Here is a 27,295-nt window from a genome sequence, read left to right on the forward strand (position 1 = left end):
GTGTTACAGGTGAAAAAAATAGGGAAGTGTTTGGTGGGGGGGAAAAACCCTGAAGGCAAACTGAATGACTAGATGCTGGTATTTGTTTCCCCTTATAATCTTGACACTGATTCATGTGTCTTTACAATGCAGGAGTTCTAACGATCGTCTGGAAGAATATTTGAGTCACCTGATTCAAGACACTGTTAAGGTAGACAGAACCAGAAAGACCACATAGTTATTCTCATTGTACATTTTGTTTCTATCAATCAAACTTGAAGCAGCTTCAAATCAAATGCTGGTCATTTAAGGGTACACAGACAATTATGTGGTGAACTACCTGCCGCGCACCATTCCACACATTTTAGTTTGTGGAAACAAAGACAACATACAACTAAAAAAAGTTTCTCATGCATGCAGGACGGTAGCACTCCTGACAGCCTGAGAACAAGAGCTTGAAAATCATTAAAGTTAATGTCGTCAAGGCCCTCTTTGCTAAATAATAAATACACACTCAATATTACAAAAGAGATAAATGGAGCAAGTTGAGCAGAAAGGATAAAACCTTTGTATTACACTAAAGCCACAGTTATTTAATTTTTCCACAGCTTTACAGCAGCTGGGTGAAAAAAAAACAATTATTGTGGTCATAATCAGTTGCGTGTGTCTTACAAAACAATTAATCTGGGAGTGGTGAGTTTAGAGTTACACAGAAATAGGTAGGGCACATACTCCAAAACACGTCAGCTCAGATTAATTGTGCTAGAGTATGACAACTAAAACAGTCATTTATAGCCTCCTTATCAAGAGACAGATATAAAACAATTCAGATTTCAGTAGATACATTAAAACTCTGTAAATAAAAAGATTTAAACAGCTCCCAGAGGCTATCATTAAAGAAGAGCCCTGTGCTGAGCAGAGTAATGTGGGAAAATGCAATGACTTTGAAAACTAAATGGGAAGGAATACCTTTGAGAGCAAATCATTTACTTTTCAGCAAACATGACTGTATCAAAATACACTAACCAAAGAGCAAAAACAATAATGAAATACACCTTTCAGAAAACAAAAAAAAAATCAAAAGAAAAACAAAGAATCAAAAAAGAGGTCAGTAACTGCACTGAGCTGAAAGACAATATTTCCATTTGCCAGAAGTGCACAACATTTAAAGATGTACTGTTGAATGCTAGCACAAAATGTGTAATTATTAAAATAAACAGCACAAACAAGTTGGCCCACGCTAAATGTTCAAATATATTATGCTCAGCCCTGCTGTTCCCCACATCGTCTCCTTAAAGAAGGTTCAAAACCTGAGCTTTTTAGTTGTTGACAACAAATGTGCTGCTCTGCAGTGGTTTGAAGTCATATTGCTCTGCAGGTTATCTTCTTTCATTATTTATTTGGAACCTGACTAAGGAAATTCTCAGGAATGATAATTCGAACAGTAAAGATCAAAAATGGATTTAATAACAGGAGTTAATTGTCCCCACAAGAAATCCTGTCAGTCACCTGGAACTGTCACACTTCATGGATCTTACAAGGAGAACGACTATAAACATGATCTGTGGTTGATATGCTTCAGAAAATCTTACCAGCTTTGAGGGAAAACATGTTCCATCAGAGCCCATTTGAGATCTAAGGAATTTTCATTATGCAAATAAAAACTCTTTTGACAGCTGCTAAGAAAAAAAGAAAAAAAGGACTGCTCCTTTTGTTTATTTAGGAGTAAATGCCAACTTCTGCCAAGATCAATATTTATCAGCCCAGTTAAACAACTCTGACTTGTAATTAGTCTCAAACCTTGCAGGAGGCAAAGACCAAAAGAGAGGGATGTGTGATTATTATCAAAAATACAGCAGTAGTAGCAAATTATGTAACTATAAATTTCAAAACAACACTCAATATTTCTCTCAAGTAGAAGATAATTTGAAAAAAACATTTGGTCTAATGGTTGATATGGACGAACCAAGCTTATTAAGGAATTAACCTTTCCTAATATGTTGGATTCATTATTTTTAGTTTTCCACAATAGCTACGTTTCCATCAATGTTTTTCTTATGAGCGTTTTTAAATAACGCATTAGAAAATGTTTATGAAAATGGCAAAATTTGTAAGAACTTCCTCAATTTTGCAATAAAGTTATGCTCGCTTGAGATATTTTTTTTTTTTACTTTTCCAGAAAAAGAACTTGTGGTAAATGAGAGATTTTGTCAGTATTCTCTGATGTAGCCAACATTTACCTCACAGACTGGTCAGCTGTTTGTACTGTCAGTATCATTAGAATTGTATTTCTTTGTCTACATCATCTGCATGATAACAACATATTCCTTAAAGCCTCACTCCATTTTTAGAAGATGAGTGAATTGGAGCATTTCATGAGCGCTGTTAATTTCATCATATGAGAAGCAAGTGCAATCCTACGTCTTGGCCAAACAGCTACAGTGCCTGACCAGGTAACAACAGCATTAATCAAAAGGCAGTCAAAGGTAAATTTGATAAATTTAGTAAAGTTGTACAGATTCAAAGCTCATGTAGGATCTTCTGACATACAAAATAATGAGCTCTACAAATATGGCTCTTATGGAAGAGTGGCAAAAAGAAAGTCACTGAAACTCTCTTTGCAGTTCGCCAATAGAAGAACTGCAAAAAGCAGTGACAGAATGACGCTGTGCTTTTATTCCTCAAATCAGTCAAACTGGTCAGAGATGATGAGAAGATGGATGGTTCTAAATACAACGGAGTCCTAAAAGAAAATATGTGGGTTGATGGTGCCTCTTCCAGCAGGACAACAACCCAAAACATATTGCGAAATTGCAGTCTTGACAGTCTGGTTTTAATAAACTTTAATTTCACAATGCTAAAAATTCTTGAAGGGTGTGGTACAAAGCACAGCTATTGTTATCTGGAAAAGATGACAATTACTGTTGTTAATTCAATAACAGTTATTGAAGTAATTAATTCAAAAGAAATAATTACTTTGAAAGAAATAATGATTATGTTAGTTACATTTCGAAGAGCCACAAGATTTTGCATTTTCCAACCAGAGATCAAACCGAAAATAAAATCAGACAAGATACTGCCTTTCATTTAGCTCAAAGCTAATGCTGAAAATTACTAATTTTGGTCTTGTCTATAGATGTATAGAAAATTATATGGAAGAAACAAAAACTTATGTTTCTATGCACAGATTTAGAGTAAAACTTTCAGTTCATGTGACATCAAATAGAGCTACCACCTCTTTTTGCCTACAGGTGATTTAGGCAAAATTATTATTTTTGGCAAAAAATGACCACATTATTCCATTATTTTAGGAATGTGACAACATATTATTTAAATATTTGTTGAAACTGTCACTATGTTGTTGCAGTATAGTATGTGACAGACAGTCTGTGAGATGGTCAAGCACCTCCACCTCCTCCTAGTGCTCCTATTGCCATATGTAGAAATACAATGTTCGGACCAAAACAACCAATCAGAGCCAAAAGGAAAGTCTTAGTGCTGCTAATCACTCTCATGAATGTGCTGCTCAACCCCTCCCCTTTGCTCTCTGGCTGCTTCTGCTAGTTTCCCCACAACAGAGCTTTTCTTAATAAACTGTTTGTGCCACATTAGCACATTGAGCAGCACATACCCAAGGTTGATTGACAGAGCTAAGACCTTCCTCCTGACTCTGATTGGTTGTTTCTGACCAGGAGCTGTGCATTCTCACAGATTATTTGTTTCATTTTATACTGTTTCATCATAGATGTAGATTTAACAAATATGTAAAAAAAAAAACACACGCAACATATTTTTCATAAAAGTTACATACTGTAGCATTAAATATTGGGATAAGAACGCATACTTGAGAACAGAAGTACTCCTCCACAATAGCTTCATTAATAGCTGGAGCCTGAGGCAAAACACCACTAAATGTAAAAGTTATACAGTTTTTCACTGTAAGATGTTTTTTTTTTAACATTTACATCAGATCCTTTTAGATAAATAATTCTTTGATCCATAGATTCTTCAAGCACTAGTGGAACAAGTGTTTCTGCAGTGCCAGCCAGAATTGAGAGATTAATTATATCTACTCTTATTGTATCAGATCTGAATGGCTGTTACAATTCAGTCAACAGCTCAGTTAGCCACTTGTTTACACAAAGCAGCTGCATGTCATAATTAATCGCCTCATGTCAGTCTGCAGTGGCCCCCGGTGAGTGAACTGGCATACACAGGAACACTAAATCTCTTTCTGTATAGATGGAGAAAAGGACTACCTCCTTTACTCAAGTTGGAAAAATAAAAAGACAAACACAAAGACTACGGTGTGGCATCAGTTGTTTTAAAAGAGCAGAAATACATTTTGCAAATGTTAATGTGCCTGCAAATAAGATTTTGAAGTTTTGCAAAGAGAGAACTGTTGTTATCCACCAAAATGGAAAGTTATAAATTCATCTACGAAAGGTTTGTGCTCCAACATGCAGACAAATTAGGAACAAATGCAGGAAATTCAGCTCCATTGTTAGCCCCAGGAAGTGCTCAACTAACAAAGATCAGTCCTGGTGTGGCAGTAGGGAGGTTCAACAGGACTCCATGGTAACTTCAAAATAAAAAGCAATCCTTTATACATTGTTTACAACTGACTTTTCAAGGTCCACAATAAGGAAGACTTGGAGAAAGCCAGTGTGCTTATTTTTAGTGAACTTTAGTTTTCTTTTTCTGCCATTCTGTTGGACTCAGTGTGTTTTTACATGTCCCAATTTAGGCAAGCGTCAGCTGTCAAAAGATAGTCTCACATTCGACTCTAAAAAGAATTGTTGTTGCCAGTCCAGGCAACAACAACGGTATATTTAATAGTATGACATATATTTCTACTGTGGTACAAAGCAGATACTTAAATCAGTCAGATGATGGTGCCAAACTGATGTAAGAGAGGATGAGCAAAAGACTGGGGAGGTCTGAATTTTCTGATCTCTTGAAGTTCTACTGATTAATTGATGAGCACCAACTTTTGCTTCTAGTCATTGTTGATGTCTCTCCATACTGACATTGTGTTGACCCACAACTGTATGGCTCAAACCAGTAAACTGGTGGCTGCTCTTCCTATGGAAGCTGCAAAAGGGAAGTTTCTCAGCACTTTTCTTTCTTTTTTTTTAAACCCTACCTCGGCTTTATTTTATCTATTAATACGCGAGAGTGCGGAATGAGATAATAAATTAATTTAGTTAGGCGTTGCGGTAAAATGGCCCGAAAAATTCATTCTACTGAGGAATTCCTTATTTTGTATTAATCGCACGTCATTACAGGAGACATTCAAAAGGAGATAAAGTAGATATGTCTCACACCTTTTTTAATGTTTCCTGAACTGTAATGTGGAATGACAGCCGTTACCTGACTGGGAATTAACGTGAATGCCACGCCGCGCCGCGCCCACGCGGTCACACCTGGAATGGTAGCATCTTTCCTCCTACCTGTCGGCCACTCCCACGCGAGGAGGCTTATAAAATCCATCGTCCTCGCTGCCTCAGCACCGGTTCCTCCACACCGCCTCAGAGACGCACTACAGACCCGTAGAAACATCACCACCAGCAGCCGCCATGACCTCCGCGCGCTCACAATTGTCCTCCTCCATGTCACTTTACTCCATGAGCTCCTCCAAGAGAGTCTCGCGCGGCACCAGCGTGTACGGCGGCGCCGGAGGCAGGAACGTCCGCGTGTCGTACGCTTCCAAAGGTCTGGGCTCTGGCTTCGACCTGACGCAGGCGCTCGTGAGCGGCGACAACTTCAGCGTCACCACCAACGAGAAGGCGACGATGCAGAACCTGAACGACCGACTGGCCGCCTACCTGGAGAAGGTGCGCTCGCTGGAGTCCGCCAACCTTCAGCTGGAGACTCAGATCCGTGAATGGTACCAAAAAAAGACCCCAACCACCAGGGACTACAGCAAGTACGAGGCAATCATCGAGGACCTGCGCAACAAGGTAAACTTTGAAACTCATAAACCTGACTCCTGGTAGCATGACACATAACATCTATGTTGCTGAATAAAAGCATTCCCACAGCATCATTCTGTCTCTGCTGTGTAGTGACAGGAAAGACGTTGTGATTGATCACATTTTGTATTTCAGAATGTTGGAAGTTTTATTACACATAAGAATACTACTACTATGATTAATAATAATAATAATAATAATAATAATAATAATAATAATAATAATAATAATAATAATAATAATAATAATAATAATAATAATAATAATAATAATAATAATAATAATAGTGAGGAATATTGATGCCCAAAATTCCTGTTCGTAGAAAAATATTTAAAAACATTTAGGCATGGCCACATTTGAAATATTCCCCCTCTCCCTGGGAGAAAGTCAGTTTTGGGTCTACACACGCATTTTGTTTTGTTTTGTAAATGCAGATTACAAAAAAGTCATAAGCACCCATTATCGTCTATGTTTTTAGGCCTAATCCACATAAAAACTACAAAAAACTTATCTTAAGTGGTTTTCATAAACACTTCATTGAATTCCTTCATCCCGATGTTATAGTAATTATGTCATGCATGTCCCTGCATGAGGAAGTGGTTGTGTTTTATTGCTATAAAACAAAAGTATAACTAAAGGAGGCGTGGAGCATGGGCTTAAAGCTTGCTGTTATGTACAAGGATAGAGGTGAAGTACGAGGTTGGGCTATTGTTTTGAAACAAAACCCTGTGAATTAAAAGCTCAGAGTGACTTAGCCAGCAATTCTTTATTTGTACTTTATTTGTGTTTATTATTTATTCTTAATTCTTGAATATTTCTCCATAAAATAAATAATGAAGCCTAAAAATATTGGTGCCTCAATGCCTATTATTCGAGCGGTCATAATCTCTTTTGTACCCCCTTTCGTGATGCTCTGGTAGGCTATTCTAAAATATTAGTTTTTAGATTTTTCTACTAACATTTAGCTTTCTTGGGAATCTTTCTTCTTTAAGTTTCATGCACCCGGGTTGGGTAACATCCTGCATGATGACACATACAAGTTTATCAACAGCATCTCCCAGCAAAATCAAGAACAACTTGAATTTATTTACATGTTGAAGCAACTTTGAAGGAATTTGTTTCTCACATACTCTTTTGAGAATAAACACAAGCCCAATTTAGGATACACTCCAGTGAAAATTCAAAGTAAACTTATCCACCAGTCTGATCAACAGATGAAGCAATCGCTAACACGTCTGCATGATGGGGTTTTTCCAGATAAGAGTTGCCACGCTATCAAATTGCGAGTTGATGCTGCAGATCGATAATACCAAGCTGGCAGCAGAGGACTTCAAAGTGAAGTAAGTGAAAATAATTTATTTAGAGATTTAGAGATTTACTAACGACATTGAGCTTTCACACGGTTGAGTCAAATCAACCGGACATTTTTGCAGACTTGTAGCAGTCAGCAAAGTAGGAAAACAGGTGGAACCAGTTTGGTTGCACATATTTGTTTGTTTATTGATGCTGTTAAGCTGTAAACCCCTCTCTTCACAGGTTTGATAATGAGTTGGCAATGCGCACGTCAGTGGAAACAGACATCTCTGGGCTGCGCCGAGTCTTGGACGAATTGACCATGACTCGGGCTGACTTGGAGATGCAGGTGGAGGGTTTGAAGGAAGAGCTAATCTTTATGAAGAAGAACCATAAAGAGGTGAGATACTGGCAACAGATCTGTAATGATCAATGGTTCAGCTTAGCTAACAGGCGAGGGAAACAAAGAAATTCTCACAGAGCATTCTTGACTTAAGCACAATGGCATTGTTGATATTTAAACAAAATAAAACTAAATTGATGTAATATCTTTCATTTAAACCTCAAAAACATAAAGAATGTCTTTTATTGCTAAAATAAAGCCACATACAGCGCTTTGATATTTTTTTTTTTCCATTTTGATAGGTAGACCTTGACCAAATCTTAGAATAAACAGCCACTAAATTTAGAAGGAGGTTTCAAGTGTACATTGTGAAATGGCTTAATTACCTCCTTCTTGTGTAGATAAGTTCTCCAGAGACTGGCTATTGACCTAATTATTATATTCAGGTGTGATGCAGCAGAGACATGTTTAACAGTTGCAGGGCAGTGGCCCTCCAGGACTGGAGTTTGACACCTGTCTTCTAGAGTAACACCAGAACAGCAAACCGGTTTTTGTTGATTAAATAGTGGCTATCTATTCTGCTATCCTGCAGTCAGTTGCTTTACAGACAAGCTGTTGGTTGCTCAAACCTTAAAGACATTATTATTTTAATAAGAGTCATTAGTGATGTTTCTTTTGTTTCCACCCCACTAATGTTTAATGTTTCATGATAAAATATTATGTCTTTATTGTAAGTGGGAAAGATGACCATGAGAGTCTTTCAGCCAGCTGACTATCAGTGCAGAGCAACAGGAGGTGCAGAAGGAAATATTGTGTTACTTTATGGTTTATAGAACATACAATTCATAGAGACACTTTACCTGGCTTTATCTATTTTAATCCAATAGTCCCATGGAGTAGAGGTTTATGAGACCTCTGCCTATTCATCAAAATTGTTTTCATCAGAAACCTGGTATATGGGATCCTATACTTGCCTAAAATGGGTTCATGCAAAGTCCTTGTTGACTGAAAACATAAGAAAATGTTTTGGAATCTACTAAGTCATGCAACAAAACAATAACATCTAATACCTGAAATAATATTTTCAATGATATAATAAAACACATATTTTTGCTGTTGATAAAATGTTATGTCAGCTATAGATTGTTAATCTGAATAGGCATGAAATTAGACATAAATTAGGCATAACTCAGACTGCTCTGTTTTCATATAAAATGTATGTTATGTGTGAAATATATTTAAACTAGCCTTTGTGAGTTACAAACACCAACTCAGATTTGAGACTTACAGTAGTCTGAGGTGAATTTGTTGTACAGTGTTTTATCATAATTCCAGCTCACAGTATTAAATATTAGTTATGATACATAAGGTGTCCAGATATGTTATAGGACAGAGCATCCGTCATTTTTTAGACAGATTCCTGCTTGTTTTGTTTGGGAAATACAATAAATAAGTGATAATTGATGACTATTATATCAATATGATTCAATATGTATGGGAAATTAAGATATTAAAATGCATCTGGCACATACATCAGATAATCCAGAACTATGAGATTATTTCTCATACTACAGTGGAAAGATTTAAACAATAGGACTGTAATGATTTTTGAGAGCATTACTTTGAAAAAAACTGTATCACTTGCTACTTTTAACTGACCCATTTCTCATAAATACAAATATGCCCCCCAGGCTACCAGCAATGCATTCAGGCAAATGTACAAGAAGAAAATTCAACTTAAAACACTGAAATTAGAAACAGAGTATTAAGGCACACATCAGTTGATTGTCATAGAGGTTTTAGGCAAAAAAGAAAGAAAAATATTGACTCAAACAATTTCCCATGAAACAATTATAGATCTCCAAGCAAATGTAGTTATTTTCTTTTACAAACAAAACTTGTCGAGACTGACTGCTGAGCCAAAATTGAAGCACCTTTGAAAATCCGCCAACCCTGAGGCGACCCAAGCAAGATCGTCCAATAACAGCAAGCCTCACATTACTCATGCTAACAAGTCCTTTTTAAACACCAGTCATCATTGAAGAAACAAAGAAGATCCAGTGAATGTCACCTCATCATTCACAATGTTTAGAAATTATTTTAATTTTTTTTAATCTACTACATTAGGACCTCCCCAGAACTCGCTTCTCTATGGGATGCTGTTCTTTGTCTTTAATTGTGTTGTCTTTTTTTTAGGAAATGGAAGGCCTGCGCTGTAGCATGCAGTCCAGCTCTGTGAACGTTGAGGTTGATGCCAAACCCCAGGAGGACCTGTCCAGGGTCATGGAAGAGATGCGATCTCAGTATGAGAATGTTGTGGAGAAGAACCGCCGTGAGATGGAAGTCTGGTACAAGGAAAAGGTGAGGAAAATCGGACACAGCACGACTAGCTTTGTATTCATTTCATGTTAAGAGAAGGTTTGGTGAGTATTTAGAGTTATTTTATGTCAATCTTGATATCTTTCAGTTTGACGAACTGAGCAAGAAGATGGCAACCAGCACAGAGACTATAGAGGTCTCCCGAAGTGAGATCAATGACCTGAAGAGGAGGCTTCAGGCTCTGCAGATAGAGCTACAGTCTGAGCTTTCCCTGGTAATCCACAACACTAGGAGAAGTAACATGAACAATCCAATCATAAGTCATTTAACATGTCTGTCGCCATTTGTAATAATAAAGGCATTATAAGCAATGTCCGAAAACAAGCAGTTAGCCCTCAGTAAGCACTAAAATAACTAGCTTCTTTTTCTGAGCAGAAATGTAGCTTGGAGGGTGAGCTGACTGAAACAGAGTCCCGCTACAGCTTTAAGCTGCGCAGCCTTCAAGAAATGGTGGACCACCTGCAGGCTGAGATCAGCAATATGAAGACGGACATTGAGCGACAGGCCTCAGAATACCGGCTCCTGCTGGACATTAAAACCAGACTGGAGCTGGAGATAGCAGAGTACCGCAGACTGCTGGATGGGGAGGATGTGAAGTAAGGAAAAATATATCAAAGGGAGTTGAAATTTTTGAAACGGTCTGTAGCATAAGACACAGGTTTAAGCTGCATGCTCACATAGTGGTGTAAAGGATTATATTTGATTAACATGACTCCTGAGTGAAAATAACTGAGCACTCACTGTTCTTTACCATATATTGACATGATGTTTGTTTCAGACTGTATAAACAAAAAAACTAACTGTTGTCTTTCTTCCAGGAAAAATATAGTTGTGGAAGTGAAAGAAGTGAAAGAAGTTAAAAAAGAAGTAATAGAAGAACGTAAGTTTACTGCAATGTATATTTACATCACCTGCAATGTCAAGCTTAGCTTTTCCAGTGATGTATGTATGTATGTATAGGACTCCTAAATATTTACTATTTGACAAATAGCAAATTGGATTGAGTGTATTTTTTATTTACTTATTTTTTCCATCTCCCAAAATCGGATTATTTTTTTTTTACATATATTTTCACCATATTTGGTTACACTGATACTTAATCTGACATAATGTTTTAAGCTGCATAACTTGTATTGGGACTAAAGTGAGGTGAGATGGAGATTAGCGCTTTGTGATGATCTCTCCAACATTGTTTTGCTGTCTGAATTCTTAAGATATTGCAATAATTAACTGCAAAAGAATTTAATTTTCCAGCAAATGAAATGTTTCACATTGTTTTAATCAGGAGCTTCACACATCTTTGCATAAATGCAACACATCTTGGTTATTCAGATTCATTGTCCAGTAGCGAGGAAACGCATTTACCTATGTTGCAGTTTAGTAATTTCGTAGCTGTATGACAGATATTGCAAGTGATATATGTTATCATTCACGCAACGGAAAAGTAATAGTTTTTCATTATGAATGTCTTCCACAGATAAACCAGTCATTACCAAGAGGACGAAAGTGGTGATTGAAGAGCTTGTGGACGGAAAAGTGGTGTCACGTACAGAAGACGTAGACACCGCAGTCATCAGCCAATAACTGAGCCAAAAAACAATCAAGAACCAGTGTATTTTGTATTTAGGTCTCTGAAAAACACTGAAAGTACATATATTTACCTTCCAGATCTTTGCGTAGCTTACATGTTTCGATTTTTTTACAAGCAGTAAAACTAGAAGCTACATCAGAAAAACAAATCCTATTCTAGGTATAGCATGAAGTCAATTTTATAATGTTTAAAAACAAACAAGTGCAATACAGCAAATCCAGTTTTGGTTAGATCTAGGAAAATGAATATTAGATCCACTTCTATGTTGTTGTTGTTGGTTAATAAGAGGCTGTCACTTTGAGTGTGAAAGGTAATAAAAAAACTTATTTCTTGTTCCTAATATTTAGAAATGTTAAAGGTGCTGCATATAGCGTATTGTACACTCTCAAGTACCATATTGCTAAAGCGACTGGTATCACTTTTTTAAAGGGAACCACTGTCCAGATTTCTGCTGGGGTTCAAGTGTTTCTGATCAACTCTTACCACCTCTCAGAGTTGTATCTGTTTTATTTTTCTAAAAAGGTGTGCGTGTCTTTATCTTGTTTAATTTCCATTTCTAATGACAATAATAAAGATTGGCAGAAAACGTCATTGTGTTCTCAATATTTTTTCTATTGCAAACACACCAGGTCAGATGAATAGAGGTGGATTAGCAATAAATGAAGCAATTTTGTTTACATAAAAATTAGATACAGGTTGAAGGAAAGTCACTTTCAAGCTTTTTAGAGAGAGTTTAGCTGTCTTGATCACTGAGCCAAAATAACAATCAATATCTTCTACTAAATGACAGGAGATTAAACAGACCAAGTAACAAATAACAGGTGGACAAATGAAAACTATTAAACTGTGACCACAAAAGTATCAGGTGTAATAAAGTAAAAGCCAATGGGTGTATTCAGGAGTGATGATTGAAATGTAGGTGAACTATGTAGACACAGAAAATGAGAAGGTAGAAATAATGGTGAATGAGGATATGTAGGAATTATTACACAGCACTGAAACCACTACTGAAATGTCACAAGACAAGAACTCTAGCTCTCACTGACTAAAGAAAAAAATGACAAGATTTATCAAAACCTAAGGCAGAATAAAGTTAAACCAGGGGAAAATCTGGCAGTAGTCAACAAGTCTCTTAATGATACAAACTCAAATCCTTTTCTACTCCTTTTGGGCTTTTGTGTATTTAAGTCAGTACATTTTGCCCTGTCTATCAGACATTCTCATCTGAGAATTTTTATGTCAATATTCTACTAAAAAGGTATTTTTCCTGCCCAAGTGGCACACTTCAGTTGAATGTCATTTAACTGAATTATATTTTATTCTTTAAAGAAAAAAAGTAGGTAATGTAGATAATATATGATAAACAGAGAGGTGACCTACAGTCAAGTACTACTCATTTTACTCGGTTCCCAATTTTGGCCAATTTTTTGTTTTAAACCTCTGATCTGGTAGTTAAATTTAGCAAACATTTATCAAAAAAGTCTGAAAATGCCTTTCATATGAGATATGAAAGGCTTATTTACTCTTATTTTACTTCAAGAGTTTATGATTTTTATAAAGAGATTTGCTCCATCTTTAATCAACTTTCCACAATATGCACTGTTTTAAAATGTCCACTAGATGTCAGTATATTCACGGTCATTTTCATTTTGTCTTTATACTCTTTTTCTATTCTGCATACATTTCTAAAAGGAAACACTTTAAATTTGTCACATAATTAATTAAAAAAGCATGTCGCTGAAGCAAATTTTGTAATAGTTTGATCAATTTTTTTTTTTCAATCAAAGCTTTCTTGTCATTGTACTAGACCGTGAGTGCATCCTATTGGCAAAGCAAATATGTTTTACTTTTGAAAATTAGAAATGCGTATGTTACATGATATTCAATTTCCTTCACACGTATGTTCTTCCCTTTGAAGGTTTGAAGGTTTTTTTATTTCCATCAACAATTTTCTCAATAACTTAATGTTTAGATCAGTGTACTTTATATTGATTATATTTAGATGGATTTAAATGTAATTTGCTTATAATTTAGTTGGTGTCTTTTATTGGCAGTAGGTCTTAAAGATTATTATTCTTAAAGAGAGAGAAAGACAGCGATAGAAAGAAAAAAGAAAGGGAGAGGAGAGGAGATAAAATATCTGTGTTAGAATACATTTGGAGAAGAGTAAAAACAAAACACACACTATTTCTTTGCAAAAAATAAAATCTGAAAATGAAATATCTTAGATATCAATAGCATAAATTTGTCCATTTTTATTGTTTTTTTATATTGCGTCCACAAATACAATTTTCTACAGATATTGTAGAAAATATCTACAATATATTATAGAATACAATAGAATAGAGCAGATAAAACATTTCCTTGCAATCGGGAGGATTGCAAGGAAAACTACGACTTATCTACATATAAAGCCCTAATTTTATTTCACATGTTTTACGTTGAATGTAGGCCCCATATATTAAAAGTACCTCTGTAGATCGTTATAACTACTTTTTTTGTCGGTTAGTAATCTTACAACCAACTCTCAACTTGTTTACGCAAGTATAATCGGAAATAAATGGTTTTAGAGTCGACAAGTGACATGCTGAGTGGCCGAAAACCGATTTATCTCTCCGTAAAGAAGATCCTGCCTCACTACTTTGGTGTTAAACGGGTTGCCATAGCCCTCTCGGCACGTCTCCGCGAAGCACGCCTCCGTAGCACGAATCTGTCATTTGGAGCTTTTTGTTCCCCAGTCACGACCTAAATGATGACAAAATCCTGCACCACGGGAAGCTGACGCCACCGCTGTACAGTCACCTCCTCGGTGACGTGGGCTGACGGAGGCAGCAGCAGCAGCAGTCAGGATTGATGCCATCTGCTGGACGGTCGCAGCCACTCTCGCGGCATTACGTCATCCGGGAAAAACCGGTGCCAGGTCCAGATCGGTGAAGCCCGGGAGTCTGGTTCTGAATGTAAAGCAGCGTGGAAAGAGGCGGATACATTTAAGACAGGACAGGAGGAATTTGAAACTAAATCGTGTGAGTTGAAGTTCTAATTTAACACGCGTGTTGGACTACAAAACCTTTAGATAGAACTATAGAAAAATACATGTAGCCCACCATGGAACAGAATAGAATAGAATAGAATAGAATAGAATAGAATAGAATAGAATAGAATAGAATAGAATAGAATAGAATAGAATAGAATAGAATAGAATAGAATAAAGCAGATAAGACAATAGCCTTTTTTGATCCAAGCCATTTGATGATGCAAAATAAAGGATGTCTTAAAAAGTTTTGGGTTTGTGAAATATTCTTTTTTTTTCTCACATATTATACTGGGATTTTATCTTATAGCTCAACTAATATTTAATTGTGAAAAGGTAAATCAGTGTTAGTACGTAAAAAGATTTATTTGTATTCCTCCTCATTACTCAAATACAGAGCTAACAGAGTATTAAGATTTATTTTTATTTGTTTAAGTGAGAATAGCAAGACTTCATAACAATGTTACTGGTGTAAAGTAAACAAAGTACAGTGAAATAAAACTAATCTTAAAACTAAGTTTTTGCCAAAAAGTTACATAAGTCATTATTACTGAATAAATACACAAACCAATCGTCGACGTTGGCCTCATATTCTCCATTAGGCTTAAATGTAGACTTTGACTGGGCCGTTCTGACACATTAACATGCTTTGATAGGAACCTGTCAATTGTAGCTTTAGCTGTATGTTCATGATCTTCAACATACAGCTATGTTTAAGCTGTATGTTAAACATACAGTTCCAGGCCTTTTTGATTCACCATCGGATGATTGTCTTGCATTACACTTTTTAACTCAATCCAGCTTGAAAAAAAAAAAGCACAATGTTGCCACCATCATGTCAGCATCGCACAGCCATATTGGTCAGAAAAACGTTTCACAAATAAAACCATAAAAATTTTGAATTTCCCAGGTTTATATTTGCATTTAGTTCTCTTTCACTTAAATAGCCCAAAAATAATATTCAGTGCAGTGCCACCAGAAGCTTCCTAATTAAAAACTATAGGACCCTTCTGTGCGATTTAATTCTAGTGTAAAGACAGCAGATCATTAATAGTCTCACAGATTTAATTAAAAAAAAAACATAATTAAGAAAACAGAACATTTATTTTTGCTCTCTAACTGAACACACAGGGTCATATCTTTTAAAAAAAATAACATATTTATGACTGGCACCGTTCAAATTCAACAGCAAAAAGCTTACACAAAAGCACGACATTTTAGATAATTAACTAAAACTTTGCAGAGAAGTGAACGTCAGTTGAGCTGCTGTCCATGGTGCTGAAACTCTTCTGCACTCCATATTTTGAACGGGCTGTATTCTTTCTAAATTGAGCCAATAAAGCGGTTCAAAGTATCGCGAGAGGAGGAAAGAAATGTTAGATTTATACATGATCTGCGTATTCATGTGGAGTGGGACTGCTTTTTAAATGAAAATGCCGGGATGTGGCGTGGACAAGCTTTTCAGATCATGACGACAACGAGCCAGTTCTCACATGATTAGATGGTCCTCCGAAAAAAAAAAAAAACACCTGAGAGGGAGGAAGGAGGGCTCCATTCCAAGGGAGGCAGCGGAGAGGCACCGAGGACTCCGCCTTTACCGCCCTAACGTCCAAGCACCAGTCCGGGGTGGGGAAGAGGGAAGAGACACGCCGCAGGCCTGACGAAGAGATTCGAAACGCGAGCGTGAGGAGAGACTAAACAAAAAAGAAGAAGAAGAAAGAAAGAAATACGGAGATGGGCTCGCCGTGAAGGAATAAAGACAGGGAGGTTGGGGAAACACCCAGAGGGGGCGCAACACAAAAGCACAACTCGAGGTGCCTGCAACCATGAGCGGCTGCTCGCCTAAGCCGCGGCTGCCGCTGCTGCTTCGCCCGGGGAACACGTCGTGAGGGGCGCCTCGGGAACCTGTTAGCCGAAACGACACGCCGACGAGAACCAGGAGGAGGTGGTGGAGGTGGGGTGGTGGTGGTCGAAAAGATGTCCGCCTCGGTGGGGCCCCACGGCGGCCCTCGCCCACCCACCGTGCCGCCGTCCATGCCGGATCTGCCGGACCTTAGCCACCTCACCGAGGAGGAGCGCAAGATCATCATGGACGTGATGGCTCGGCAGAAGAAAGAGGAAGAGAAAGAACAAGAAATGCTGAAGTAAGGCCAAACTGCTTCTCAAGTCATAAGGCATAGCGTAAGAAATAGAGGTTAGAGGTAATCTCATACAACCACCGTCCATCATTTTTGCGCCTCTACAGCCTTAATGAAGACGTGAGACGCGAAACTATCATAAGATTTTCTTCCCTAAATCAAATCAATAAGCGGTCACGGTGGGTGACGATGGCCTGAAACAGGGTCAGTATCCGTTACAGGTGCTGGTCCGAGGATGGGGTGTGACAGAGGGGGGAGGAGATGGAAGGATGAATCATAGCCTTGTACATCTGTCACCCATTCATTTTCATCAATGGAGGACTGCACCCCAACCCTCGGCTTACACATCTACCTTCAACTCCGCGGTGATTTCCCATTTTACGCACGGCCAAATGGCGTGCGCCGTATCGGTGTGGGCTGCTGGGAGCATCACACACGCACACATTCACACACCGCGTGAGTGTGTCCGTGCGCGCGCGCGCGCGTGTGCGGGGAAAAGTGATGCTGCCAACCTACTAGCGACAAAAAAAAAAAAAAAAAAAAAAAAAAAAAAAAGCTACTTTACGATGAGTACCACGGTGCGCTGTAAGAACATTTGTGCGTTCCTCTTCCCAGAGATGAAGATGGGGTGTGGTTGGCAAATCCAGCAGGCCTGAACCGGACCGACTGGAACATAGTGTAAAATGATTGTAGTATGTTTGCAAACGCTACGTGGAGTGATCAGATTGTAGTCTGTCGAAGGAGCCTCTCTGGAAACCCCCCCCAAAACAAAACAAAAACCCCCCTGTACAGTCGAACCCCATTGATAGGACTGGATGTGCTATCAGTGGAGAATGTGTTTGCATCAACCCAGGCAGTCCTAAGCAGCAGAGCTTGCACTCCAAACCCAGCTCATACACCTCCAACCCACCCCAAGAGAGAGGGTCTATTGCCAGAACTGTTTTTCAGGCATGCGGCATCCTCGGGTTTTTGCTCCGGTTCTAATGGCTGGCTTCATTTCCTGACTGCAGCCTAAAGGGGTGCTCTGTGAGGGCCCCTTGAGAAGAAGGGATGTATTTAATGTTCCATGATCTCAGGCGCAGGTTCATAATGGCTTCATCATCTGGCTAATCATTAATGGAGCCAGGGCACCATGAACAGGGGACAGATGGGATTTTTACAGAAATTTGCCAATAATTGCGAGGCAGTCTCCGGTGTTTATTACAGTGCACAGTTTATTCAGATGCTGATGTTAAATGAATCTCATTGCTCCTCCTCTTGATTGACTGTAACAGTTCAGGGCCTCATAAAGTATTGTGCAATTTTTTCAGGTTTCTCTCAATCACCATAGGTTTGTATGGATTTTAATAGTGTTTTACTCCATAAAGCAACGCAAAGATAATTTTTCAGTATTTTTCTTTTCAAATCAAAATCTGGAGTTTTGGATATGTGTTGCCCATCTCTAAGGCATTGCCAAGCACCGCGGTGGGGAAGAGGGAAGAGACACGCCGCAGGCCTGACGAAGAGATTCGAAACGCGAGCGTTTTGCTGCAGCTGCAAGTTTTTGATTGCATGCCTGTACCTGCTTTGCCCATGAAGAGGCAGAAAATTGTTGTTGCCCACAATAGCTCAAGCTCTGTCAGAGTGGATAGCGGGGGTCTAGAACATCAATTTTCGGTCCTATTGTCACTCTGTATGTGCTTAGGGGAGTTGTCCTGCTGGAAGGTGGACTTCCAATCCATTGCCACCTCTAACAGGTTTTCTTTTACGTCAGCTTTTTATTTAACTCGTGTACATGCATCTTCCCATCAGCTTTGGCCACCTTTCCTGTTTCTATTTAATAAAATTATCACAACACCATGTTGAAATGGCATGTTCAGAAAGATATTCAGCATTAGTTTTCAGTCACATGTATAATTTTGAATGTAGGTCAATAATAGGTTCAATTTTAATGACTCAAGTGGACGGTGTCTACTAATTACTTCACTTCTGAATTCAAGTTGTTGCACTGGATTTTATTTAGTGGCATTAGATTAAGGAGGGAGGCACATACACAATTACAAAAGCACACCCCGAATTTTAATTAAAAAATATTTAAAACCATCATATTATTTCCAGTACAGTACAATCATGAACTGTACTGATCTATGATAGAAAACATGTATAACATACAATATTTGTGATTTTAGAACGGCAAAGTACAAGAAAACTTCAAAAATTATGAGTACTTTTCCAAAGTATATCTGACTCTGCATTACTTATTTATTCATAGGAGTTTGTCAGTTCAGGATCGGCCAAGTGTGAGTACAGCCCTTTGACAAACTGCTTGTTTCTTTACAAATTTTCTGCCACACTGAAATGGTTCAGATCGTCAAATAAAATCTGAAAAGATAACCCAAGTAGAATAAAAGAGCAGCTTACAAGTTATGATTTTACTGACCGATGGGGAGGGAAACAACTTATTCAGTTTATCCAGGCAACAGTTTATTACTATGTGACAACATTGTGATTGGTAGCTCATGTGCATTAAAGTATACTTAATAATGAAAACAAATACAAAACAACAAAATATGATAGGAACTCCTATATAAAAGTTAAAGCCTATAAAAACATCTGTGCAGTCATTAAACATTATTAAGCAAAGAGTGTTTTATTTGTGTGATAATTTCTTTGAGATTAAAAGATGTCTTAGAGCTCCAGTGTATGTGCATTAAGGAATATCCAGTGTCGTCTACTCAGACACAGTTTCACCTGCCAGCCCTGTCCAGAGCCGTCTGAGCCTGCAGCACCTGGCACTGATAAGGTTAAACTGATACTGACTTCTATCTGTCCCAGCTTCAAGCAAACAGCCTGAGCTGGAACACCTGCTACAACTATTGAGAAAGCAATGCCTGAGCGTTCTCTAATCATTCTAGATCTGAAATAAATAAATAAATAAATAAATAAATAAATAAATAAATAAATAAATAAATAAATAAAATATTTCTCATCAAGTCACTGAAAATTGTTTTTATTATATTTTTAAGGGACCTTTATTTATAAAGATGTCTCATTGAGATCCAAAATCTCATTTACAAGAGAAACCTGTTTTGATCAAACAGCAGAATTGTATTTACATGTTTTACAATTACATGATATGCAATTCATGTTAGCAAAATCTAATCATAATGAAATATTTTTATGCTCAGGAGACTGAATGCTTCACGATGTTTTGGTTGAGCCTGCAACCAGGAGCTGAATGATGCTCATGCTTTTTTTGTACTTAGCCTTTTAGCCTTTTAAGCTTCAGTGCAAAGATTTTCCTCGAAGCAAATAGTTTTGACCAACTTTCAGTTGCATGATATACCAGAATTTAAAAGTTATATTTTGAAACCAAGTAAATTTCAATTATATGCTAGAAAAAATATTCTTAGAATATGTGTAGCGTACAGTACACCTGCACCATTGCTGAGAGCTGTCAGTCTCTCAGCAGTGGTCAGAGATACTATTGCTGCAATGTACGTATAGCAACATGCAATACATACCGTATAGCAACGTATGTTAGGCTATATATCGCGAGCCTAACATATTTGCACGTTAGGCTAACAGAAAAAAAACTAATACAATTCTCCAAAACATTTCAAGCAAGGGTTGTTTGTGTTAGTATTTGATTTTATGTAGGAGAAAAAAAATAGGTTCAAATTTCCTATATTTTCACTTATACACTTGCTGACCTGTCCTAAACTTAGCTGAATTATTAATTTTTTTTCAACCTTTTTGATCAATTCAATACTTCTTTCAACCACATTTCGACATAGCTGGAAGTCTTCATGCAGACGTCTTTTCGTCTTTCACTTTTCAGCATTTCATTTTGTTTAGATGGCAGCAAACATTTCTCTGCTGTCTTTTATGCAAAATGAGGCTCTTAAGGTATGACTCATTATAAGAGTACCACCCATTTTTCTCTTTATGGTAATCCTGCTTTAAAAATATTTTACACAAGCATAGTTTGAACTCTTGGTTCATTTTTGGTAGTGTTGCTTTTTGATGATGTTAGTGTCCAATAATGCATTGAACTCTCTTTTTAAAAAAACAAAAAAACAAGGCCATCTTTAAGACGACATACTGGCTTTCAGGAGTTTTAGTTGATTCTTATTTAAGGATGGAGTAAAGAATTAAGCCTTAAACTTTAAAATAACTTGACAATAAAGCAATTCAAAGTTGGTGCCGTGAGTGCAGCTGATAGTTGACAATATTTATATTCAAAACATTTAGAGAGCGTTCGTTAGTCAACGTACTTTCTGATATAAACATAATTTCTTCTGTTGCCTGAAGCAGTCCTGTTTATATTCTATTAACTTATTAGCATTGTCCTGATCTGTTTTTGTTTTTATGTACATGGTTTGGCCATTAGTTTAATATCACCACACATTCAATCTTAGCTCTAAAAGTGGTTTGGTGGAGGAACATAAATCAGGAGACAGTTTAATGTTTTCTGATCCTGCTTAAGTGTTCAAGAGGTCATAGGTGAAATAAGGAGGCTCATACAGCAAATGAAAACTAGTGCTCTTTTTGTAGTTCTCAGTGTTCATAAATGTAAAAATTATTGGAAAAAATGCTAGTTTAATTCACTGAAAGGAGCACGCTGTTTAGACGATTCAGACTCCTCGACAGCAGATGGTGAGAAAAAGACATCAAAACATGCGACGCAGATGGAGGGAGACGGAGGGAGGATTTAGAGGTTTTTAGCATTAGAGTGGTTGTATGTCAGGGAGAAAAAAAATGGAAGACTATAAGAATGAAAGAAAGCTCATGGAAGAAATCCTATTCCAACAGAGATGGCTATCTCTGTTTGCTTCCTGATGCCTCTGCCTTAAGGGGTGCATGGAGAGGTCAGTAAAGGTCTCGTTCATGTGAGCTGTCTAACATAGATACTGTTTTACAAAAGGTTACATATCTACCTGTGAGTTCTGTTTTTCCTTGAAGTTAGCATTATCACTATTTAGACTTCTAGTTCAGAAAACTTGTAGTGAGAATGTTGAACCTGTGGCTTTCGATGAGCATTTCAAACCTGCCTCATACTTTATAAAGTGCTTGTGTTTTGTTGTAAAGCTCATGTTCTAACACTACATTAACTACATTTTAAACATTGTTAGAAGGCCACAGTAGTCTAACTGTCACAAGCCTATTTGGGTTTTTGCTCCATTGAAACAAATTCAATGTCAGGCCAGTAGATGGCTGTAACATCAACATTAATGACCGGTTGACTTTTAATCCTCAATACAGATCGTCATCATACTATGCTTTTCTGACTTTTTTTTTTTGTTGGACAAAAGTGATCTTTTAACTAAACAACTAAATAAATAGATAGATAAATAAATACATTTATAAGTTCATAGTTGTAATTTAATAGAAATAAAAAAGATCAAGGGACATGGGTTGCAGAAAACTAAGTGCATGTCTCTTTGAATGCATCATGGTAAGATGTGGTGGAGATGCTGTTTTTCATCGGGGTTAAGTCATTTTTGGCTCTCTTTTCTTAGATAACCCTCTCTCTATAGAAGCCTGTCAGTTCTTAGCCTTGATTTTATGACTTCTTTGATCCCTTATGTCTCAAAGTTTCTTTGTGTTGAAAACATGAGCAAAATAAAGTCCCGGATGTATGACGCTAGCGTTTTAGAAAATGTAAGAAAGAACTTTATAGCAGACTTAAGAGTTTTTTTTTTTCATAGAAAAAAATGCAAATGTTGAATTATGGATTAGTGCTGAAAATAGCGCTCACATGGAAGCAGTTCCTGAAATATTTAGGTATTCATTTCAGAGGCTGCTGTTGATGATCTGGATCTTTTCTGTTCTCCCTTTCTGTTAACCTGTTTCAGTATTGACCCCAAACTGAATTTAAGTCAGATACATCACAGACTGAGTTATCTTGTGAACATTCAATCCTGCTACACGTACCCATTCAGACAAATGAAGCTTGTGTATTTTCTGAAATTTCGTATCATAACAATAAAATACACACTGTTTATTTCAAATATCTAACTGAGCCTCTGTGTTTCAGATGAAGTGTCTGGCACAAACTATGGCAGATTGCTTTGCTGTTTTTTGTGCTGTATAACAAGCTGGAGGTGAGCATGCTGTGCTGTTGGTTGATGCACTGACAACTGAAACAGCTGTAGAGAGTATGAGTCTTCCAACACCTCAAAAACTTTCTCCGTAAATAGAGACTCTGCAGGGCCTTTCTGTATTCACACAGTTTTCATACTGTTTGACTTTTTTCACACTTTGTCATAACCACAAACACCCATATGTTTTATTGGGATTTCACGTGAAGCACAAAGTAATGCATGTTAGTAATGTGGCTGTAAAATTATGGTTTTCAAATTGTTTTGCGACTAAAAATGTAAAAGTCAGATTGGGCTGAATTAAGAGTAATTTTGGAAGAAAACCTGCTAGAGATTACAGAAGACTTGAGACTAAGAACTGAGAGAGGTTCATGTTCCTGCAGGACAATGACCAAAAATATACACTCAGAGTTGCAATGAAATTGTTTAGATCAAAACATATTAATGTGCCACAATGGCTCAGGAACAGTCCAGATGTAAATCAAATTAAAAATCTAACACGTGACCTGAAAATTGAGCTGCAGTTTGAGTTATTTTGTAGAAAGGAATGGGCTCTAGACCAGGCGTGCCCAAATCCATTCCTTGAAAGTCACTATCTTGCAACTTTTACATGAATCTCACCTGAATTCAAATGAATTCTCATTATCAGGCCTCTGCAGCACTGACTCACATGTTGATGAGTGAATTCTGCAATTCGATTCATCTGAGCTCACCTGCAATTGTTGTTCAAAACTGGTGGAGGTGTATGTAATCCAAACGATTTACAGCCTATTATGCAGAGAAAGGTGGTGCTACAAAGTATTGACTAGATGTAAATTGTACTAAGTTTTAATTCTCTTACAAAAACTCAATGAGGTGCTGCATATAAACTTGTTTCTTTTTAAACCACCAACTAGGAATAGGGGAACCTTTTTATTATCACGTGTTTTAACTTGAGACTTCTCTGTTTTGTTAAATGTTTGTATTTTTATGTTCTGCCTGTTGCATCTGTCTGGGGACAAACAATGGAATTCAGTCTTTGGGGGAAATTGGGTGGATTTCTATTTGTGTCAGTCAAGCTTTGCACCAATGAAATGCCATAAATAAAAACAACAGGAATGAGATTATATTTAAACAGGTGATCCTCAGAATATCTCCTTACAGTGGTATCATATCATGAATTCATTTGGGAAACAGTCGTGTGTTTTTGTGTTGATTCAGCTGCGCTTGCTCAAGATCTGGTTAATCAGCAGCTACAGTGGTTAGGAGAACAAAACGTGACATTAAGCAAGTATGACCTCTAACCCTGACAGACGACAGAAAGACGTGGCATTTCATAGTGTCTGGCAAGGTGGGAGTAACCTTTTTAAAGCTCCCAGACCTCCCCATCATGAAAGTTTAATGCTAGTGCCTTGTGCTTAGGCTCGCCAGGCTCTTTACATCTGTTTTCCCCTCCAACGTCAGTCTGTGTTAGCACTGAGAGGAAACTGTAAAATTATATTATGAAGGTCTGCCTGGCATTTGCAAACACAAGGGCTTTTTTTTTTTATTGCTGCTGGAAGCGACAAATGCATTTTTTTTAGTTAAATAAGTTTTGCATTGTTTTACTGATGGCACCAAAGGAGCTGGTCGTGTTCTGCAGCATCTCACTGGAAGATAAATGTAAATAAAAAAAGGCGTTGAAAGGGGGAATTCCAGCTCCACTGACCTGATGCCAAAACACAATTAAAATTTCAAAGGAAGGCTTCAGATTTTATACTTCATTATTTAACAGTGTTATTGTGGTCATAAAAAGGCCAGCTGGGATCTTTTAGTCTGCAGGCATTTTTGCAAGATTTTTCTTAGCTTGCTGTCAGTATAACTCAGTTTTCACACGTTATAAAGACAATGAATGGAATAAAAAAAATTGCATCAGAAGAATAAACAAGCTGCAGATTTTATTTTTTGGGTCGCCGTTCCCAGCAAGCAATTCTGAAAAAAACATAAATAAATGAAATAAAAACACATACACACATCTACTGTACAAACACTCCCTATATCTGGTTTTGTTTTGGGTTTCTTGGATTCTTTTAAATTGTTTTCCCAATAAAATAAATTTCACATGAGCTTTGCTTTGTTTTCTAAGTAAACTACACGGCTCTGTATTACTTTGTGAAAGTAATTATCTCCCCAGGCATTTTTTATGTCTTATTACCACACAACCTGGAATTAAAATGAATTAACACAGGGTGGCATCATTTAATTTACAGAACATCCATACAACTTTGAACAATTCATATTTCTTTGTGGATATTTAGATTTTTCAGCAGACTGTTGTAGATTATAGACTTAATAGGTTATTGCTGCAATATATACAATAGATTTCTATATTTTAGTGCTTCTTACTGTAAGCAGAAAAACAACCGGACAGAAGCATGGAAAATAGATCAACTGACGAGAAAGAACAAGTTATCAAGGGAAGGGAAAAAAATGGAAAGAGGGTAAGACGGGATATAAATGGAGAGGAAAGGTAACATTAACGTAAGAGGAGCAGAGAAAAAAAAGAGAGAGATACACTCATAAGCTGAAGGGCTCATGCCAAAAAAGCACTTCGCTCCATATATACATCACAACATCAATAAATGCGTTATCAACAGCCAAGCACTGTCTGAGGGAGCGGCTGCTGCAGTGAAAATCTCCGTCATTATGCATCTATGCTCTATTAACAGGATCTCTTCATTTTCACTCCCCAAAAGATAAACACCTCAGTTATTGTCACGGTCTTTGACAGGAAATTTAGCAACACTGCAGTAGTTTATATGTAAAGTTGACCTTTACTGAGCATTACACCATATTACATGTTATTCCCTCATCAAAAACATACCTGAAGTGCTGCTATGATTCTTTCATGCATGTTTGAGGGATCCTTAAATCTCCCAGGGCAACCGTTCGGGTTGCCTGAATACTTGGTCTTACAACAAAGTGCTGGAGACAGGTGGATGCTAAGAGCTGATGAGTAAATGCATGGAGACAAATACAGGACAATCCTTTGAGAAACCCTATCAGATAGAGGCTTTGAAAAACTTGCGAATAGAGTTACAATAAATTGCTTTAATGTGTGGTTGTGACAAAACCCTGTTGCATCTGATTGATGCAAAAGACTGGATTTGTACAGTTAAGAAAAGTGAATTATTCTTGTAAAATCTAGATTCTTTTCAGTAAAATTAATATGCATTTTCCAAAATTAGCTTCTTTCATCCCCATAAGATGAGCACTGAACCAGTGAGTCTACATAACACCTTCAGTCTGAGGAGGTGTGAGTGTTCAGACTGGATGCTGGATGAAAGGACATCTGGGAAACAAAGCCTTTCCATTCACCAGGGATGGACCAGATTGTTTGAGAAATGGCTGCCCTACAGATAAATTCACACTGTCCATCTGGACGCTGTCTTTCTGCAAGCACTGGGATGTACCGTTTTATAGCCTCCTGACAGTGAAGAAAGACAAATATGATCAAGCTGTCATGGAGAATATTTCTGCAGACAAACAACAAACTTAAGCATCCATCCACTGATTTTTTTTTCTTAGCTCATTACTTCTTTGTTGCAGTTGAAAAGGTTTTCTCCTGTCTCACAGTGTACTCAAGTTTACATTTTAATTTCTGGTAAAACTCTATGCACTCCTGCTTTCATGAAGTCAGTTTTCTGAAAGGATGGATCTGTTTTTTTCTCCTTGTTTCCATCCTCTCCAGCCTCTTTCCATCATCCACTCCTCTCCTTCAGTGGTATTTTTAGAGAGGCTCCGGATGCATCGGCTTCTCTCCTCTGCTGCTCTCTGGCCCACGCTCGTTTCCGACACTGCTCCTTTATTTCATCCTTTGCTTTCTTCTTATTCTTTCACCTTCTCCCTGCAGACAGCAGTTTGTCAGACAGAAAGACTTATGGGAATTAGTCTGTTACCTCTTCCTTCCCTTTTTCTGATCCCTGCGCTTTTTCTTCTCTCTTATATACCGTTTTATCGCTCTGCCTCCCTCCTGGAGCATACCCCTCCTCTTCTTGCCATTACCCAGCATGTGTCAACTTGTCTTGTCTTTTTTGGTATCTGGCTTCATCACAGGTGGAGACATTTTTTTCTTCATCATTCACTCTTGCGTCTCCCAGAGTGTTCAGGGTATTGATCCAGAAAACTTGTTTTGTTCTCCGCACTCCTTGAAAAGTTCCGTTTCTTTCTTGACTGGTATTTGCTAAACCCAGCTTTTCTGCCCGCAGAACTCCATACCCGATGGTGTTTATGAGTTTTTAATACAGGCAATTTGCATCTTTTTTAACATCTTTAATAACACATCAGTAGCAGCTTCTAAATATAGAGCAGATGTGAAGACACTACATCTGGGTTTACCTCTGCCTCTTGAGACACTATCAGAAACTTTATCTATTGCTTTCTCAGATTAAATAAAAGTAACCTGGACATTAAAAATACTTTGAAGGCAGCCTAAAAATCTGACTCAATTACCCCAGTTCTGTCA

General features: G+C 37.5%; 2 protein-coding genes across 2 annotated transcripts in view; both read left to right on the top strand.

The window, feature by feature from the left end:
• Positions 1-5,478: 5,478 nt before the first annotated feature.
• On the top strand, positions 5,479-12,151 carry krt97 (keratin 97). Its single transcript, XM_055041688.1, has 8 exons — positions 5,479-5,942; positions 7,212-7,294; positions 7,491-7,647; positions 9,787-9,951; positions 10,058-10,183; positions 10,345-10,565; positions 10,788-10,849; positions 11,447-12,151. Exons 1-8 carry the CDS (start codon positions 5,559-5,561, stop codon positions 11,551-11,553), a joined length of 1,305 nt encoding a protein of 434 aa, XP_054897663.1. The 5' UTR covers positions 5,479-5,558; the 3' UTR covers positions 11,554-12,151.
• Positions 12,152-15,516: 3,365 nt separating this feature from the next.
• Positions 15,517-27,295, top strand: part of rims1b (regulating synaptic membrane exocytosis 1b) — a 64,276-nt gene continuing 52,497 nt past the window's right edge. Inside the window, exon 1 of the mRNA XM_055041687.1 lies at positions 15,517-16,735. Coding sequence (XP_054897662.1) covers positions 16,569-16,735 — 167 coding nt within the window. The 5' untranslated portion in view covers positions 15,517-16,568. The remainder of the gene's footprint in view (positions 16,736-27,295) is intronic.

This window comes from Poeciliopsis prolifica, unplaced genomic scaffold (genome assembly GCF_027474105.1).
Source record: "Poeciliopsis prolifica strain line A6 unplaced genomic scaffold, Auburn_PproV2 SCAFFOLD016, whole genome shotgun sequence".
Classification (NCBI taxonomy): Eukaryota; Metazoa; Chordata; class Actinopteri; order Cyprinodontiformes; family Poeciliidae; genus Poeciliopsis; species Poeciliopsis prolifica.